The 16,046-nt window shown below is 43.0% G+C and overlaps 1 protein-coding gene across 2 annotated transcripts in view; it reads left to right on the forward strand.

The window, feature by feature from the left end:
- Positions 1-27: 27 nt before the first annotated feature.
- BZW2 (basic leucine zipper and W2 domains 2) overlaps positions 28-16,046 on the forward strand; it is a 45,063-nt gene continuing 29,044 nt past the window's right edge. Inside the window, exon 1 of one of the 2 annotated variants that reach the window (XM_053359707.1) lies at positions 28-168. In XM_053359707.1, the coding sequence (XP_053215682.1) occupies positions 53-168 (116 nt within the window). In that variant the 5' untranslated portion in view covers positions 28-52. Of the gene's footprint in view, positions 169-435; positions 460-16,046 lie in introns of those variants that run through there. The other variant, XM_053359709.1, reaches the window with a different exon arrangement.

Consider the following 16,046-nt stretch of genomic DNA (forward strand, 5'->3'; position numbering starts at 1 on the left):
GGGCGTGGAAGAAGGCGGGGCCTGAGCCGGCGCTCTGCCTCTGTGTGTGTTAATGTGTCCGTCCTTCACTTCTCCATTGTCTGTGGCTGCTGCTTGTGGCGGAGGCGCTGCCGCTGCTGTTGTCTCTTTGCTTCTTCTCCTTAGACAAAAGCCACTTCCCCCAGAGAGGTAAAAGCTTGGCAGTGCGGGGAGAGGGGCAGGCGCCGAGGTCGCGGGTGGGAAAGAGGGTGCGGGTCCAGGAGGAAGGGAGACAATAGCTGGGGAGTGTCCGCGAAATGCACAAAAGAGGCAGGAGCGCGCCTGCACGACCCTCTCCTGCAAAAGGCAGGGCGAGAGAGGGGCGCTGCTCCTCAATTGCCTGCTGACGCCGCCAGAAAAGCAGGGAGTTCAGCAGGCGGGAAGGGTCCGCTTTCCTCTTCCCGCGGTGAACTTCGAGGTTGCGTGTCTTCCTTTCGCAAGGTGACACGAGACAACTCGGGGGTTGTTGTTGCGGGGAGGGTGGGAAGCTGTCATTTATATGGGGCAGGGTGAGAAAAACAGCAAGCCGGGTTGGACTGAGCGCCTCTAGGAGAGGGGGATGCTGGAGGGATAGCTCAGTCCGTGGAGCACGAGACCCTTCAGCTCAGGGTTGTGGGTTCGAATCCCACGTTGGGCAAAAGATTCCTGCATTGCAGTTGCGGGTGCCGCGGTGGGGCTAGATGACCCTCGTGGTCCCTATGATTCTGTCATTCTGGCGGAGAATCGCTTTCTGGTTGCTTCGGCCGGTGCTCGGCAGTGGCTGCTGCATGCGAAGAAACGTGTTGTGTATGGGAGGGTTCAGACGTATCGCCTTCTCCTTGCCTGCATCCTTGGCGGGAGTCCGTTCTGCTGGATGCAAACAGGCGGCAGAAGGAAGGAGTTGCCTTTGGTGCCTTATAGAGCCTTTCTGGCTTTGGAGAGGTGGGGGGGCGGGGCGGTAGCAGACCCACTGGGCGCTGGCTGCGGTGGGGAGGACGCGGTGGTTGCTTCGCTCCGGAGCCGTGCAACAAATCTGTGTGTGCAAGGAGGAGGGGACGCTGCTGCCTTGTGCGCAGTTTTATTACCGAGGCGCCATTGGCACTCCAGAGACCTTAACCTTCGTGGTGCCACCAGCCCGCCTGGCTGCATGTGGGAAGCCATCCCAGTGTCAGGTTGAGGTTGCAATCCCATACCCATTCTCCGGGGAGTAAGCTCCATGAAACTGAATGGGACTTGCTTTTGGTGCATAGGATGGCGCTGGAAGCGTTTCCCTTATAAAAGAGAGAGCGACTCTTTTGAAATCTGGACAGCGATGTCTTAATTTTCAGGCTTTTAAAACGAAGGTGTGCTTCAAAAGTTGGCTGAGATTCATTATTTAGTCATCCTAGTGGTTACAGGTGTTTTGTAAGCCTCTTGGAGGAAGGAAAAGTCTAGACATCGCTCAGCTGTTTACTTTCTGTTTACGCATTAAATTGGAGATCTGAGTTCTTTGAGGGAGTTCAAATTTTCTTCTTCCACTTTAAAAAAGGGGAGGGGGAGGGAAGGGAGTTGCGTAAAAGCGGGAAATATCATTTTAAATAATTGTTTTATCCGCTGGATACAAGTCACTAGTATTGCTTAGCCCCGTGGATTTCTTGGAGATTAGTTTTTTGGATTGGGTAGTTTTGCAGCCTGCAGCCTAAATGAATTACAGTACATTGAATTTATAAGTTAAGAGCCTTTTGCTGCTCTTTTTTCAGTTGAGGATTAAGGGAATTTCTGCTTGGCATGCTTGAGTTGTAAATTAATACACCTCCTGCATAATACTATTTTTGGTAGGCAAAGTGATTTAAATAACGTTTAGATCTTGAACTAGAGAAAAACTTGTGTTGAATGCAGTCTGATCCTAAACATGCTTACTGAGCAAGAAGTCCAGTTGTGCTCCATGGGGACTTAGCCCCTGCTAAGAGTTCTTCAATTGGAATAATCATAGTTACAGGTAGGTAGCCATGTTGGTCTGCCGTTGTTGTTGTTTAGTCGTTTAGTCGTGTCCGACTCTTCGTGACCCCATGGACCAGAGCACGCCAGGCACTTCTGTCTTCCACTGCCTCCCGCAGTTTGGTCAGACTCATGTTTGTAGCTTCGAAGACACTATCCAACCATCTCGTCCTCTGTCGTCCCCTTCTGCTTGTGCCCTCCGTCTGCCGTAGTCAAAACAAAATAAAAAAATTCCATCCAGTAGCACCTTAGAGACCAACTAAGTTTGTTATTGGTATGAGCTTTCGTGTGCATGCACACTTCTTCAGATACCTACTGGAAGGAATTTTTAAATTTTGTTTCGGAATAATCATGTGTACTTTCTCAGAGGCCAGAATGGGACGAACAATGGTGTTTCCCCTCTTCTTTCAATGCTTAAAGGTAGGGTGTGATATCAGGCAGTGTTTGTGATTTCTGAGCATGGAACCAGAAAGTGTGGTTAGTCTACAGTACATGTACAGCAGAATAGGATGATGGGCCATAGGAGTGAATACAGGAGGTGCTCTTTTTGAATGATTCCAGTGTAAAACCTCACTGGCAGTAAAACACACACACCCCTCTTAAAAAAAAAACCAATAATGCAGCAGAGTGGAAGGTTTTAATTCAGCCCCCTTCCTACTCTGTAAAATTTCCACTACAGTGGTGCTTCGCAAGACGAAATTAATTCGTTCCGCGAGTCTTTTTGTCTTGCACGGTTTTTCGTCTTGCGAAGCACAGTCAGTTGCAACTGCACCTCTTCAAGCGGTTTTAAGAAAAAAGGAAACAAACTCACAAGACATTTTCATCTTGCGAAGCAAGCCCATAGGGAAAATCGTCTTGCGAAGCAACTCAAAAAATGAAAAACTCTTTCGTCTTGCGAGTTTTTCGTCTTCTGAGGCATTTGTCTTGCGAGGTACCACTGTAGTAGGGAATTTTGTGTGTATAGTATTATTGAAAATGTGAGTTGTAAAATAGTACAACCCATCCTGTCATCATACTTTCACATACTCAGGGCCATATATTTTTATTTCCCACTCCCTTAGATATGCTGTGCTTTAAGGTAAAAGGTAAAGGAAAAGAACCCCTGGATAGTTAAGTCCAGTCAAAGGCAACTTTGGGATTGCAGCACTCATCTCACTTTCAGGCCAAGGGAGCCGGCATTTGTCCACAGACAGCTTTCCAGGTCATGTGGCCAGCAGAACTAAACTGCTTCTGGCACAATGGAAACCAGAGTGCACGGAAATGCCGTTTACCTTCCTGTTGCAGTGGTACCTATTTATCTACTTGCACTGGTGTGCTTTCGAACTGTGAGGTTGGCAGGAGCTGGGACAGAGCAACGGGGTTTAGACCACAACACCACCCGCATCCCTGCTGTGCTTTAAAGACTCTTTGATGTAGTATGTCATGCCAACTTTGTGCAAAATGTATAGTTTCAGTCCTTTAACTGGCTTGTGCATGATGCAGCTGTTGAAGTGTATGTAAGTTTGCATGTCTTCCTTCTATGTATAAACAAGACAGAATGTTAATTTATTATATAAGATTTATAAAGGACTTTTTTTAAGAGGAAAAATAATATAGTAAAGTTACTGCAGCTTGACATTTTTGTAGTCGGTTAAAAAAAATAATTTCAGATTCCATGGCGCAATTAATTAGCATAGCTTGTACCTGGATGACAACTCTGAATTATTTACATTGTTGAGGCAAAATGGAAAACCCCCTCTTTATGGCTTGCTGGTTTCTGCGAATTCACCCACAATTTACAAACATTATTTCCTTGGAGAAATGACCCTCTGGGATGCTTTATAAAAAGCAAAATTTCATCACTATGTTCACAATAAAACCTAACTTAAGCAACTGTAGTTTGACTGGAAAATAATTGAAACAGTAGGTCAGGTGTATTATAACTAATTGGAACTTTTGTTGTGATTATTGCTCGACCTTTAAGAGATAGGTCTCCTCTCCCACTTGCAGATGGTTGCTAAATGCACTTTATAGCTCTTGATTCCATTATGCCTATGGCACACAATGGCAACACTTGTAATTACATGTGCTCCTTCATGTTGACATTTGATCATCAACCCAGTCATCACATGCCGTGGTTAATGGTTCACTATGAATCCCCACTAATGAGTGAAAGCAACACGCTAGCCAAACCACAATTGGTAAGCTAAGAATAAACAGTGGCTTCAGATAATGGTTTGTTTGGCGTGAAGCAAACCATGATCCCTGATTTGGATAGAATACTAAGCCACAGATTGTGGCCTGCCACTTCTGCCCCCTAGCAGGGAGGAGTGATCTGCACATCTATGGAAAACTATTAGCTTGACTGGGATATGTGAATGCAGCCAGTAACGGATATTAAAAGCCATTCAAAGCTGTGGGCATCTCTCTTGCTTGTGCATATTGTTTGCTCTGGTTTAAAGTAGCAAAATCTTTAGGCTGACAAAGTAATAGATTTTGTAGTTATTACATGCATGTAGCAATTCTTTTTCTTAAAAAGAATTAAAATAATTTTATGATTTTCCTTTATATACATTTTGCTAGTAGTTTAACAGTAAATCAAACATTTCAACACGACTTCTTTCCTCTTTCTGCGGTTCATTAATTTTTTTATCCTCATTCCATGCATATTCCAAGTTATATTAAATCATTCTTTTAGTCATCGATTTTCATGTATCTATATTTTAAAAACTGCAGGTTATTACAATAGTCCTGTTGATGTTTTTATCTGTTTGCTATTTGTTTGTAAATATTCAATATACCATTTCCATTCCTTTTATAAAAAATTTGTTATCCTCATTTCTTATTCTTCCGGTAAGTTTCGCCATTTCTGCATAGTCCATAAGTTTTTGTATCCATTCTTCTTTCGTTTGGATTCCTTCATCCTTCCATTTTTGGGTGCATGTAGCATATCTGAATCGCTTATTTTTCTTCTGACAGTTTTCGGTGCTTTATGGTTTTTGCCTCATTTTGTTAATGAACAAATAATTACAGTGTACGTTAAGCAGTACAGGGCAGATTACTAGTCTATGGACTGATCTAAAGTGTTTGATTTAGAACAGGCAACTTAAGTTGTAAAGCAATAGCTCCCCCTCACCCCACTGTATCCTGAGAATGTTTTCCATCACCCTACCTCCTCCCCTTGTGTTATATATATAACTAAATGAAATGTACTCCCCCATTGCAGAAAAATAAATAAATCAATGTCTATGGTTGCAGCCTTTTTCCTGTTGTGTGACTCTCTGATTTGACATTGCTTCAATTCTTCCTGTGGTTTCTTCTGAAAATGCAAAAGCAAGCGAGTGCCACCGAATATTTAAGGATAAGATTGTAGGTTTCTATTTACATTAAGCTGTCTTTTTTCGGCAATATCAACATGGCCTGTGTAGGATGTTAATTCAGTCTGTAAGAAGAAAAATATGTACATTAGTGCCTACCACATTTATTCTTCTGTTATGTGCCTCTAAAGAGAGATGGGGAAACTATTTATATCTTTGATTGCTTTTTTTAAAAATAAGAACACTTGGTTCCATGTTTATTAGATGAGTTTGAAAGAATAAACACTGTACAGGTAGAGAGATTCTTGTGCAGCCCAAGGAAAGCTATTTGATCACTGAAGAGGTGTTCTAGTCTGAACCTTGTTTCTTTTCCAAAATCACACTCATCTCCCCCAAATCAATAACAAGTGACTAGGCTGACTAAACCTAAATTTACTCAAGAAGATCCGATGGAATTCATGGACCCAAGTTAGTCATGCCTATTAATTTCAATGGGTCTACTCGTAGTGTAACTGGGACTGGATAGAACCTAGTGTTTTTAGTCTCTTCTTTATTTTGTCATGATGTTAAAAATGTTTTTAATGGAACATCCAAACCATGGCAATAGAAGTATATTCCCAGGCATTCCTAGCCTAAGGCATTTCATCAGTTTTCTATAGAATCATAGAATTGTAGAGTTGGAAGTGGCCATGAGATTAAGATGCTCTACTGACTGAGCTATCTTGTGCCAGAGTATTGTAATTCTTTAGGCAAAGTTCATCCCCCATCAAAAAAAGGAGTCCATTGTTATAGAAAGTCTTCAATCCACCCCCAGATTCCTTTCAAAATTGCACATACACTTTAGGTAACTAATGCACACATAAACACCCCCATGTAGGAAAAATGTCAATTGTAAAGTGACTGCAATGCTTTACACTTCTTGGACTTCCAGTTCTTTGTTACCTTAACTTTAAGTGGATAGGGAGAAGGTGGAAACTATGACATTCTCTATCACAATATGGCCATCAGCTTAAAGGTAAAGGTACCCCTGCCCGTACAGGTCAGTCTTGACAGACTCTGGGGTTGTGCGCCCATCTCACTTAAGAGGCCGGGGGCCAGCGCTGTCCGGAGACACTTCTGGGTCACGTGGCCAGCGTGACAAAGCTGCATCTGGCGAGCCAGCACAGCACACGGAAACGCCGTTTACCTTCCCGCCAGTAAGCGGTCCCTATTTATCTACTTGCACCTGGGGGTGCTTTCAAACTGCTAGGTTGGCAGGCGCTGGGACCGAGCAACGGGAGCGCACCCCGCCGCGGGGATTCGAACCTCCGACCTTTCGATCGGCAAGCCCTAGACGCTGAGGCTTTTACCCACAGCGCCACCCGCGTCCCGGCCATCAGCTTAGATGGCTTTAAAAGGGGGTTAGTTAAATTCATGGATAATAAGTCTGTCAGTGGCTACTAGCCATGATGATTTATGTTTTACATTCCTCTAAATACCAGTTGCTGGAAATCATATGTAGGAAAATTACTGCTGCCCTTGTGTTCTGCTTGTGGGCTTCCCATGGGAATTTTGTTATGAGGACAAAATTCTGAATTAGACACACCCTTGGCCTGATCTAACTGGTCTCTTCTTAGGTCCTAAGATTTGTCAGCTGGTTCAGTCTGCCCTTAATTGCTCTTCTGCTAAGTAACTTGGGACACATTTTCCTGTCCAGAATTGCGCAACATATAGTATAATGATAAGATATTGCTGAGGAATGGTTGACATGGTGGGGAAGAACATGAAATGTGACATTTTGGAGAGGTGCAGGGAGAACACGTCAAAGGATCCCTAATTCAAGAGGTGCAAAGGAGCTGCATTTTTTTAAAGCAATCAATCTACAATTTTTGAAGCCTGTTGCTTATGTGCAGGGCTGGAAATGTTTTTACTACATTTCAGCAAACCTTTAAACTCAAAAAACAACCCAAAACAAAACCCAACCCAGAAGCTTTAAACAGCATGAACACAGAATGAATTCAAAATTTTCTTTTTAGCCAGAAGTTAAACATGTCTGATCCTAATAAGAGCATTATGCTGTCAACTTAGCCCATGAAAAGGTTTCTTGAAATACTTTCATTTTTAAAAAATCCAAGGTTGAGCATGATAAAATAACCTCAAGAAGCCAAAGGCACGGCAAAGGAAAACAATAAATATATCTGTATTGTTTGCATAATTGTAAACTTCTCTCAGTTGGTGACATTTCTTCCTCCCAGGCCGCACCCCTCACCATGAACTTCTTAAGTGTTTTTGGCTCCATTCCCCTTTTGGAATTTGTCCTTTCTGTGGTCATAAATTTTGATTTCTTGAATGGAGGGATGTATGTGTCTGTGTAGAAACCTCTGGCTTTTGTGTGGCTGGAATGTAGCCATATTGGACTGAAAGAGTCACATCCCTTGCTTCCTTCACTTAAGGTAAAAGGTAAAGGACCCCTGGACTGTTAAGTCCAGTCAAAGGCAACCATGGGGTTGCAGTGCTCATCTTGCTTTCAGGCCAAGGGAGCCGGCATTTGTCACACAGCTTTCTGGGTCATGTGGCCAGCATGACTAAACCGCTTCTGGTGCAATGGAACACTGTGACGGAAACCAGAGTGCATGGAAATGCCATTTACTTTCCCACCACAGCAGTACCTATTTATCTGCTTGCACTGATGTGCTTTCGAATTGCTAGGTTGGCAAGAGCTGGGACAGAGCAACGGGAACTCACCCCATCGCAGGGATTCGAACCTCCAACCTTCTGATCATGAAGCCCAAGAGGCTTCTGTGTCCCTTTCCTCCACTTATGCCACTGGCCAAGCTCACTTTCGCCTCCAACAATACTGGCGTGTGGCCTCAGGTTGAGAAGCATCCCCTACTCCCAGTCTAAACAGACCAGCTCTCAGGGTTTCAGAGAAAAATGTTTCCTATTCTTCCCTGGAGATGGTAGGAACTGAACCCACAATCTTTTGCATTAAATCATGTGCTGTATCACTGAGCTATGGCCCTTCCCTTAATGCTGTCTACATTAAGTGTACACACACACACTTAACGTTTCCTAATCCACTTGCAAAATTTCAGGTTGTCAAGTTCCTGAGCCAGCTGAATTCTTCCATTATTTCCCCTCACTCCCTGTCTTATCTGTTTCTTTGGAGTTCCTGGGAGATTGGGCATCAGTTTGTCAGCAACGCTCACAAAATAGCTTGCTTATTAGCAAAGTGTATTGAGTTGGAGTGGCATCAATAACTGCCTGAAGAACAGCAGGCTGACATATCCGCAAAAGACGGGTTTCTCTGGGCCTTTAATTATCCACTATTTTTTGACGATGTGTTTTAGGGGTAACCATGTCAATGAAATTACCGAGAGCTCTCAACATGCCTCACTTCACAGATACTCCATTTGTGACATGTCTACCCTTTCTTTACAATGGTGAAAAAATGAAGTTATAGCTATATGGGGGAGTAAGAAGCTTCAGTAATGAGTGAGAGCTTTTTGTGCTCTCTAGGCAACAATCTGCTGGGAACTTCTCTTGAGCAGGCCTCGTGAAACATAAATAAATTGCACACACAAGAAAATTGTGGGGTTGGCTGCTGCTTCTTCTGAGTCCAGGTAACTGACAAGCTTCATGAGAGGGGGCCCCTAGACTCTGAGCTTGCTTGCTTGCTTGCTTGCTTTCTTTCTTTCTTTCTTTCTTTCTTTCTTTCTTTCTTTCTTTCTTTCTTTCTTAGAAGATTATGAAGCAAAATGCTGGCACCATTCAAAGCAATTGCAATTACTTTGCGATTGCCACTCCATTTTGGAGAAGATCCAAGACCAGCTTCAGAATAGCTCCAAAGTCCCTTCCCCAAACAACGAAGGAGGGACTTTTTAGTTTATTTTCAAGCTGTTTTGGGGACTTCCTTGGTTCATTTGTCACCCTAGAATTTTCTCTCTAGACATGGAGAATGGGGAAGGGACTGCCTGGCTTCATTTTAAAGCTGTATTTTCATCTTTCCTGACCAGAGAAGTGATGGAGTCCCAGAGAAAATAATTGGGAAATCTGGGATTTTACTGTAGGTGTGACTTGGCAGCAACTTGTCTACCCAAAATCCAAAGGTGGTCTCAACGGCAGGTGTTCATATTTTCTCATGTGTTTAATTCTGTGGTTGGAGTCAGGAGTATGACATCTTCAGAAAGTTATGGCAGAAAGATAAGCACCGAGTGGGGAAATATAGCATATAGATTCAGGCTTTGTTGTTTGAAAGGAGAGCTAGGGGTGAGCCTTATTTTGGGTGTTGTTGTTTTAAAGAACTGGCACATTCAGAGGAAGGATAGGTTAGAGAAGGGTTGGGGAACCTTTTCCAACCACAGTGCCGCATTCCACCACAGACAGCTTTCTGGGGGCCACATTCTGCTAACAAGTGGGGCGGAGGCAATAGCAGGCAGTAGATCTGCAGCTTGCTTTTGCACATAGGCTACATTTTGGTCAGAACACTCTACACACAGATTCCCCTCCCCATTGAGGCAAATAAAGAGACTTTATCACTTTTCAAGGATGTGTTCCAGTAAGGCAGAGGCACTTGGGGTTGTGAAGCAGAGTCCACAAACACTAGGACCTGAGAAGAGTCTCAGGGGCCAAGTAGCGAGGCCTGGAGGGATGTATTCGGCCCCTGAGTTACTCACCTCAGGGCTACAGTTCATCACTGTCTGGCATACTGGCTTTCTACAGGTTTCAGTCATACAGCTCCTCCTATATTCTGTTTAAAAAACAATTCTTGATACTAATTCAAAGAGATACAAAAACACGCAAAGTGTCTTTTTACAATATACTGAGATAAAACAGCTACTTAGTGTATAAGAGAACAAAGCCAGAAGGAAGAAAAGCCACGGAAAGGAGAAGCCTAAAAAAGAGGAAACGGGAAAAAAAAGAAAAAACTAAAGATGAAGAAAATAAAAGAACTTCTGGTTCTCTGCACTGCAGCTGTATATGCTATTCATTCCTCAAGATCCAGCCATTCTATCGTCTATAAACCAGTATTTTTTCAATCTTCAAATCCAGATATTACAAGATCATTTTCTCTTTCATGCAAAAAGTCCATAAGAAATGTCCAATCCTTAACACCTCCTACATTCTGAAGTCATACTGTCATTGAAGAATATTACCACCACTTTATTGTCACATGGTGGGGTTTTTTCTGAATGGGAAGAGCAGCCCTATGCACCAGTTTCAGATAGTTCGGTCTCTGTGTGCATTCATGGGTGGACCTTCCAGCTGTTGCTAGCTGTCAGTCATACTTGGGCAGCACAGGTGACTTCCTGTGTTCTCTTCTGTTCTTGTACTGTGGCGACTTATTTCTCTATCCATCTGCAGCAAGGATGAGAGACAAATTCCATATATGCCCTGGCAGCATTTGATGGGGATTCCACAAGAAGCTGCTGCTCTTCCATCTCATTCCAGATGCATCCTTTCATCCTGTCAACACTTTGCAGCACTTTTCTTTTTCCAAACTTGAGTGATGCACGTACACTTGTTCTTCCACTTACAAATTTAGTTCATGTCTAACTTTGGATATTCTTTCACTTTGTTGCACAATGAAGTAACAGCTTTTCAGACCTGGCTGACTCTGCATCCTGCAAAGCATCTCTCTATCTCTGACTGCATACAAACCATACACCTAAAGCACACACCCCTCAAGAATCTTGGGAATTGTAGTTTCCGCTCAACAGAGCTGCAATTCCCAGAATGCGTAACATAATAATGATGATGATGATGATGATGATGATGATGATGATAATAATAATAATAATAATTTATTATTTATACCCCGCCCATCTGGCTGCGTTTCCCCAGCCACTCTGGGCGGCTTCCAACAAAACACTAAAATACAATAACCTATTAAACATTAAAAGCTTCCCTAAACAATCTACAGTTTGACAGACCGCTCTTCTTCCTAGGCCGCGAGGAAAAATGGTGAAAACAGGTTATTTACTGGGGTAGAGTGACTTTTGCAGCTGTTGTCATAGTTGCAAAAACAATGAAGCACGGGACTGAGTGAGGGAGAAATTTCTAGAAAAACAATGGGATATCATCTCTGCTCAAGGCATGATGGATAACAGCAACAACTGGGAAAAGATAGACATAACACTTTACAAGGACGGGAAGAAACATCACAGACAGAATAAATGTCACACACAGGAAGAACAAGGATATACTTTGAGATCCTCGCTTGTAGTTCTATAAATCATTTAATGTGTCAACATGAATAGAAGTTTTAAATATTGCAGCCGTTGTATAAGGGATTATTATTATGACTGGAATGTAACTGAAATCAGTAAGATTTTGAAATACAGAAATAAGGAAAAGCATCAGTTAGCACATGGGGCCCCACTAAATTATATAATTTGGTATTTGAATGATTGATAATAGTAATTTTATTTTAAATTGGTATTGTTATAATGAAGCTATCATTGAATTATAATTAAAAATTAATAAAAAGTATTATAAATTAATAGTAATCTACAGTTCCCAGGACACTTTGGGGTAAAAAAATGTTCTTTAAATGCATGGTGTGTACACAGCCCCCACTTTTTGTAGTCGCTCCCCAGTGGGCCATGGAATAAGCTTTTAAGAAGCCAACTTGTTGCAATATTGTTGGACTCTGCAGGCTTTCTCTTGTGTTGTAAAACCTGCATCTGAGCTGGAATGAGTGTGCTGCGCTGATCACTGCCCAATCTCCATCTCCAGTAACCTGTAGTCTGCAAAGTTCTGAATTAGAGAGCTTAATAATTAGGATTCTATATTATAGGGTGAGTCACACTTTGTAGAGAAGGCTCCCTCCTTCAGAACTTTGCTTTCCATGGGTTGGTGGTGATGGTGATGTGGGATGAGCTTCACACATTCATCTCTGCGCACATAACAGAGTACGCACATAATCCTTTTGTTCCACAGCAAGAGGCTGGGTGCCGACTAATGACTAATCAAGGCCTTGCGCTTTTGCTTTATAATGTAAGAGCATTTCTCTCTCAAAGAGGAAGCATGATGGCAAAATGTTTGTTTCTGTGCCCTGCTCTGAAGATGCTTCTGCAGGGTGATCCTCTGCTCCATGCGGACAGCAATTTTATGTGTGCTACTGGCTCTAGCACTGCCGGCTCTGCATTTTGATGGCAACAAATCAATCAGTGTACAATGAGAGTGAAGATAGCATTGATCAACGCCATGCCTTTTGGTACAGGCCCCGCCTGCACTGCAGACTCTATGGCAGCAGAAAGCAGAGAGGATAATTTCCCACTGCCGTGCCATCATGTGGTCCAGGCTAGGGATATCAGAGAATTCTGACAAAAATGGAAAAACAAGTGGGAATTTGCTGCAGTCTGCATGTTCAGGGAAGTTTTTAATGGTTGGTGTTTTATTATGTTTTTAATATTTTGTTGGGAGCTGCCCAGAGTGGCTGAGGCAACCCAGTCAGATGAGTGGATGATGATAATGATAATAATAATAATAATAATAATAATAATAATAATAATAATGACGATGATGATGGGAATGGAAATCAGTCAACCAAATGTGATTGGTATTTGTTTACATCATTGTTGTTTTTCTTAAATCTGGAAATGACAATGAATGGAAACTTTTCACATTGTCCTGAAATTTCCTTTACATTGAAATGAATGTAAGTTTTGTAAATAGTTGTTGGAACTTCTATTAAATAATGGCCAGTAGAATGATTAATGTAGTATTGGTTGGAAACCAAACTGTGGGAGAACAGAAATGGCACAGACTGTGATGAATACATTTCAGAATGGAAATCTTACATCCCTAGTCCAGACTGAGATGTCAGTCATCCCTGCACAGCCCTCTGTTATCCTGCTGCCATTTCTGCTTTACTATTTCTGCTGCTCATGGAGCAGCTACCATGAACAATCTGATCGTTTGAGATGGTTAGGCTTTCAACTCTTTTCACTGTGTGTCCTTACCATATATTGTGTTCATATGGTATATTAACACCTCTTTGCATGGGAATTTTAGATGAGGCTAACTCATTGAAAATTGTCAAACTTAAGCTTATATAAATAGGAAATCAACATTATTGGAGGGTAGTGGGATACAGCTGGAGGTTAGCTTTGCCATTTTGTTTTGAAGGAACTGTGACAACGTTAACTGCATGCCAGCTGCAATGAAATAAAATAGCCAAGATATCAAAGTACCATTCTTATTAGCCTCCAGTTCTGTTACACAACTCTGTAAGGCAGTTAAGAGTCTTCTGGACTCTGCGTTTGTTGGATGCAGTTTTGATTCAGTGCCTTCTGCTTCCCCCTCCCCCCTTCTCTCTCTTTTAATCATCCACTTTTCTTCTTCATCTATGCTTTGATTAAGTCATACTCCAGCATGTAAACAAAATTACCCTTCTCTCTACCCCTCTGTCCATGCCTTGTTTTGTTTTGTTTTTGAACAACTGCCACTGTGCTTCTGTTTGACATTCAAAAAATGTTGCCTCTTGCACAAAAACAACCTGTTTGGGGTTGCATGGTCTGACATTTTGGAAGGTGTATGCTTTCTGAAAAAAGCAGATAAGGGTTACCATAATTGCAGTTTTGGCTTTCAGAAACTCAAATCATTGTCTGAAGGAAGTTCAATGTATGATGCAGTGTAGATATAAAATCGCAGAGCAGTAGGAATTTGCTGTGCGTGTTTCCTCAGAGGGAAGTCTTTCTGTGTTTAATTGGGCTTTCTTCAAGATGAGTGGGATTAGGGTTTGCAGCCTAATTCAACCATATTTTGAGAATCTCACATACCTCCTGCCTCCCGAGGTATTATCCTACATAGGTGACTTTCTAGCTGTGTTTCAGAGAACTCGGGGATTTACTGTATGCTTATCAGAGTTTCTCACCAAGCAGATTATTAAATGTGGACAAGCTGCTGAAGAACAGCTTAGTGGAGGGCAACATTCCCCTGCAATGGGATGATATCAGTGCGTACCATCCACTCACCTGGAACAGCAACCGAGTAAACACCAGGAGATGCTGAAGAGCTCTATGGCAGACAAGTGAATGTGGGAAATACTCCTTAAAGTAATAGGTTAGAAAATCATAGTTTTGCATCATTCCCCTGCCCTTTCACCTAGGTCAGTAGCCATTGTGATTCCTTGTCAGCCACGTGTTGGGTGATCAGAAGTATGCAAAGCCTTAAGGCAATGCTGTTGATTTCACTGCCATCCTCCTCCAAGCCTCACAGCTGCTTAGATTTATAATGAAAAAGGGACCCCTGACCATTAGGTCTAGTCACGAACGGCTCTGGGGTTGTGGCGCTCATCTCGCTTTACTGGCCGAGGGAGCCGACGTTTGTCCTCAGAAAGTTTTTCCAGGTTGTGTGGGCAGCATGACTAAGCCACTTCTGGCAAACCAGAGCAGTGCACAGGAACGCCGTTTACCTTCCCGCCGGAGCGCTACCTATTAATTTACTCGCACTTTGACATGCTTTCGAACTGCTAGGTTGGCAGGAGCAGGGACCGAGCAACAGGAGCTCACACCGTCGCGGGGATACGAACCGCAGACCTTTTGATCAGCAAGCCCTAGGCTCAGTGGTTTAGACCACAGCGCCACCCGCGTCCCTTTAGATTTTTTAAGACTGGGCTAAAGACTCCTCCTTAGGGGTGTATTTACACCTGCTTTTAACCTGCCTTTCCTCCTAGCAGCTTGGGCTAGGCTGAGGTGTGTTGTATCTCCCCAGTCCCCTTCACTTAATCCCCACAAAATCTGAAAGGGATTATTGTTCCAAACCCAAGGTCACGCAGCAAGTTTCATGGCTGAGTGAGGATTTAAATCTGGATCTGCCCAGTTTTAAGTCCATGATACACAAATTCACCTGTAATTGTGGCTGTGTGAGGTCTAGTTGTGTGGGGGCTCAGGATGTGGCCTGTAAAGAGACATAGGGCCACCATCTATTTGCTGCTAAGTAGGCCTGGTCATCTCCTGGATGGGTAACTGCCTGGGAAGGAACCACTTCTATACCACCTTGAGGTCCATAGTGGAAGAAAGGTGGGGTATAAACATAAGGAAATAAACAAATGCACTTCCCTAGGGCAGGGGTGGGGAACTGGGGGTGAATGTGGCCCTCCATGCCTCTCTATATGGCCCTCAGGACTTTTCCCAGGTCACACCCACTCCTGGCTCCTGTTTTGCACCATTCCTGAGTGTTTATGCTTGGCTGGAATGTGTCATTAGACACTGATAATGCTCCTTGCTTCCTTAGACAAAGGATATAAAATGGTTTGCGCAGAAACCAGCCTACTCTGCAAAGTTAATAATTGCATCTATTGCTCTATTGCCCAATTTTGTCTTCGACCCTACTGATGTGTGGCCCCCAGAAAGTGGCCCTCAGGCTGAGAAGGTTTCCCCGCCCTTACACTAGGGGAGCTCTTTTTTCCTCCTTTACACTCCAAAATATTAACTGGGTAGACTACTCTAACCAGAAATGAGAGGTTTTCTCATTCCATCCTGCCACAACAAGTGCCATGGGTCTCTCTGTTCTGTTATTTTGGCTGTTGTTTTTCATTGTTTGCCACATTCTGGCATAGAGGATTGCATTCCTCTCTTTACATGCAGACCTGCAGAGTCTGACCTGACGCGCCTGAAATGTGTCTGACTAGCAGTTGCTGCCTTTTGCCCTTTCCTTTGCTCTTTCTCCCTCTTGTGCGTATTCCTTGACCCCGTCCTTTAACAGCTACCTTATAAAGCCCCGACCAAAGCAGATTAGAGTGTGATGCATTTTAAAGCTAAATATAGAAACAAGATCCTGTTCTGGTAC

The sequence above is a fragment of the Podarcis raffonei genome, chromosome 12 (genome assembly GCF_027172205.1).
Source record: "Podarcis raffonei isolate rPodRaf1 chromosome 12, rPodRaf1.pri, whole genome shotgun sequence".
NCBI classification, from domain to species: domain Eukaryota; kingdom Metazoa; phylum Chordata; class Lepidosauria; order Squamata; family Lacertidae; genus Podarcis; species Podarcis raffonei.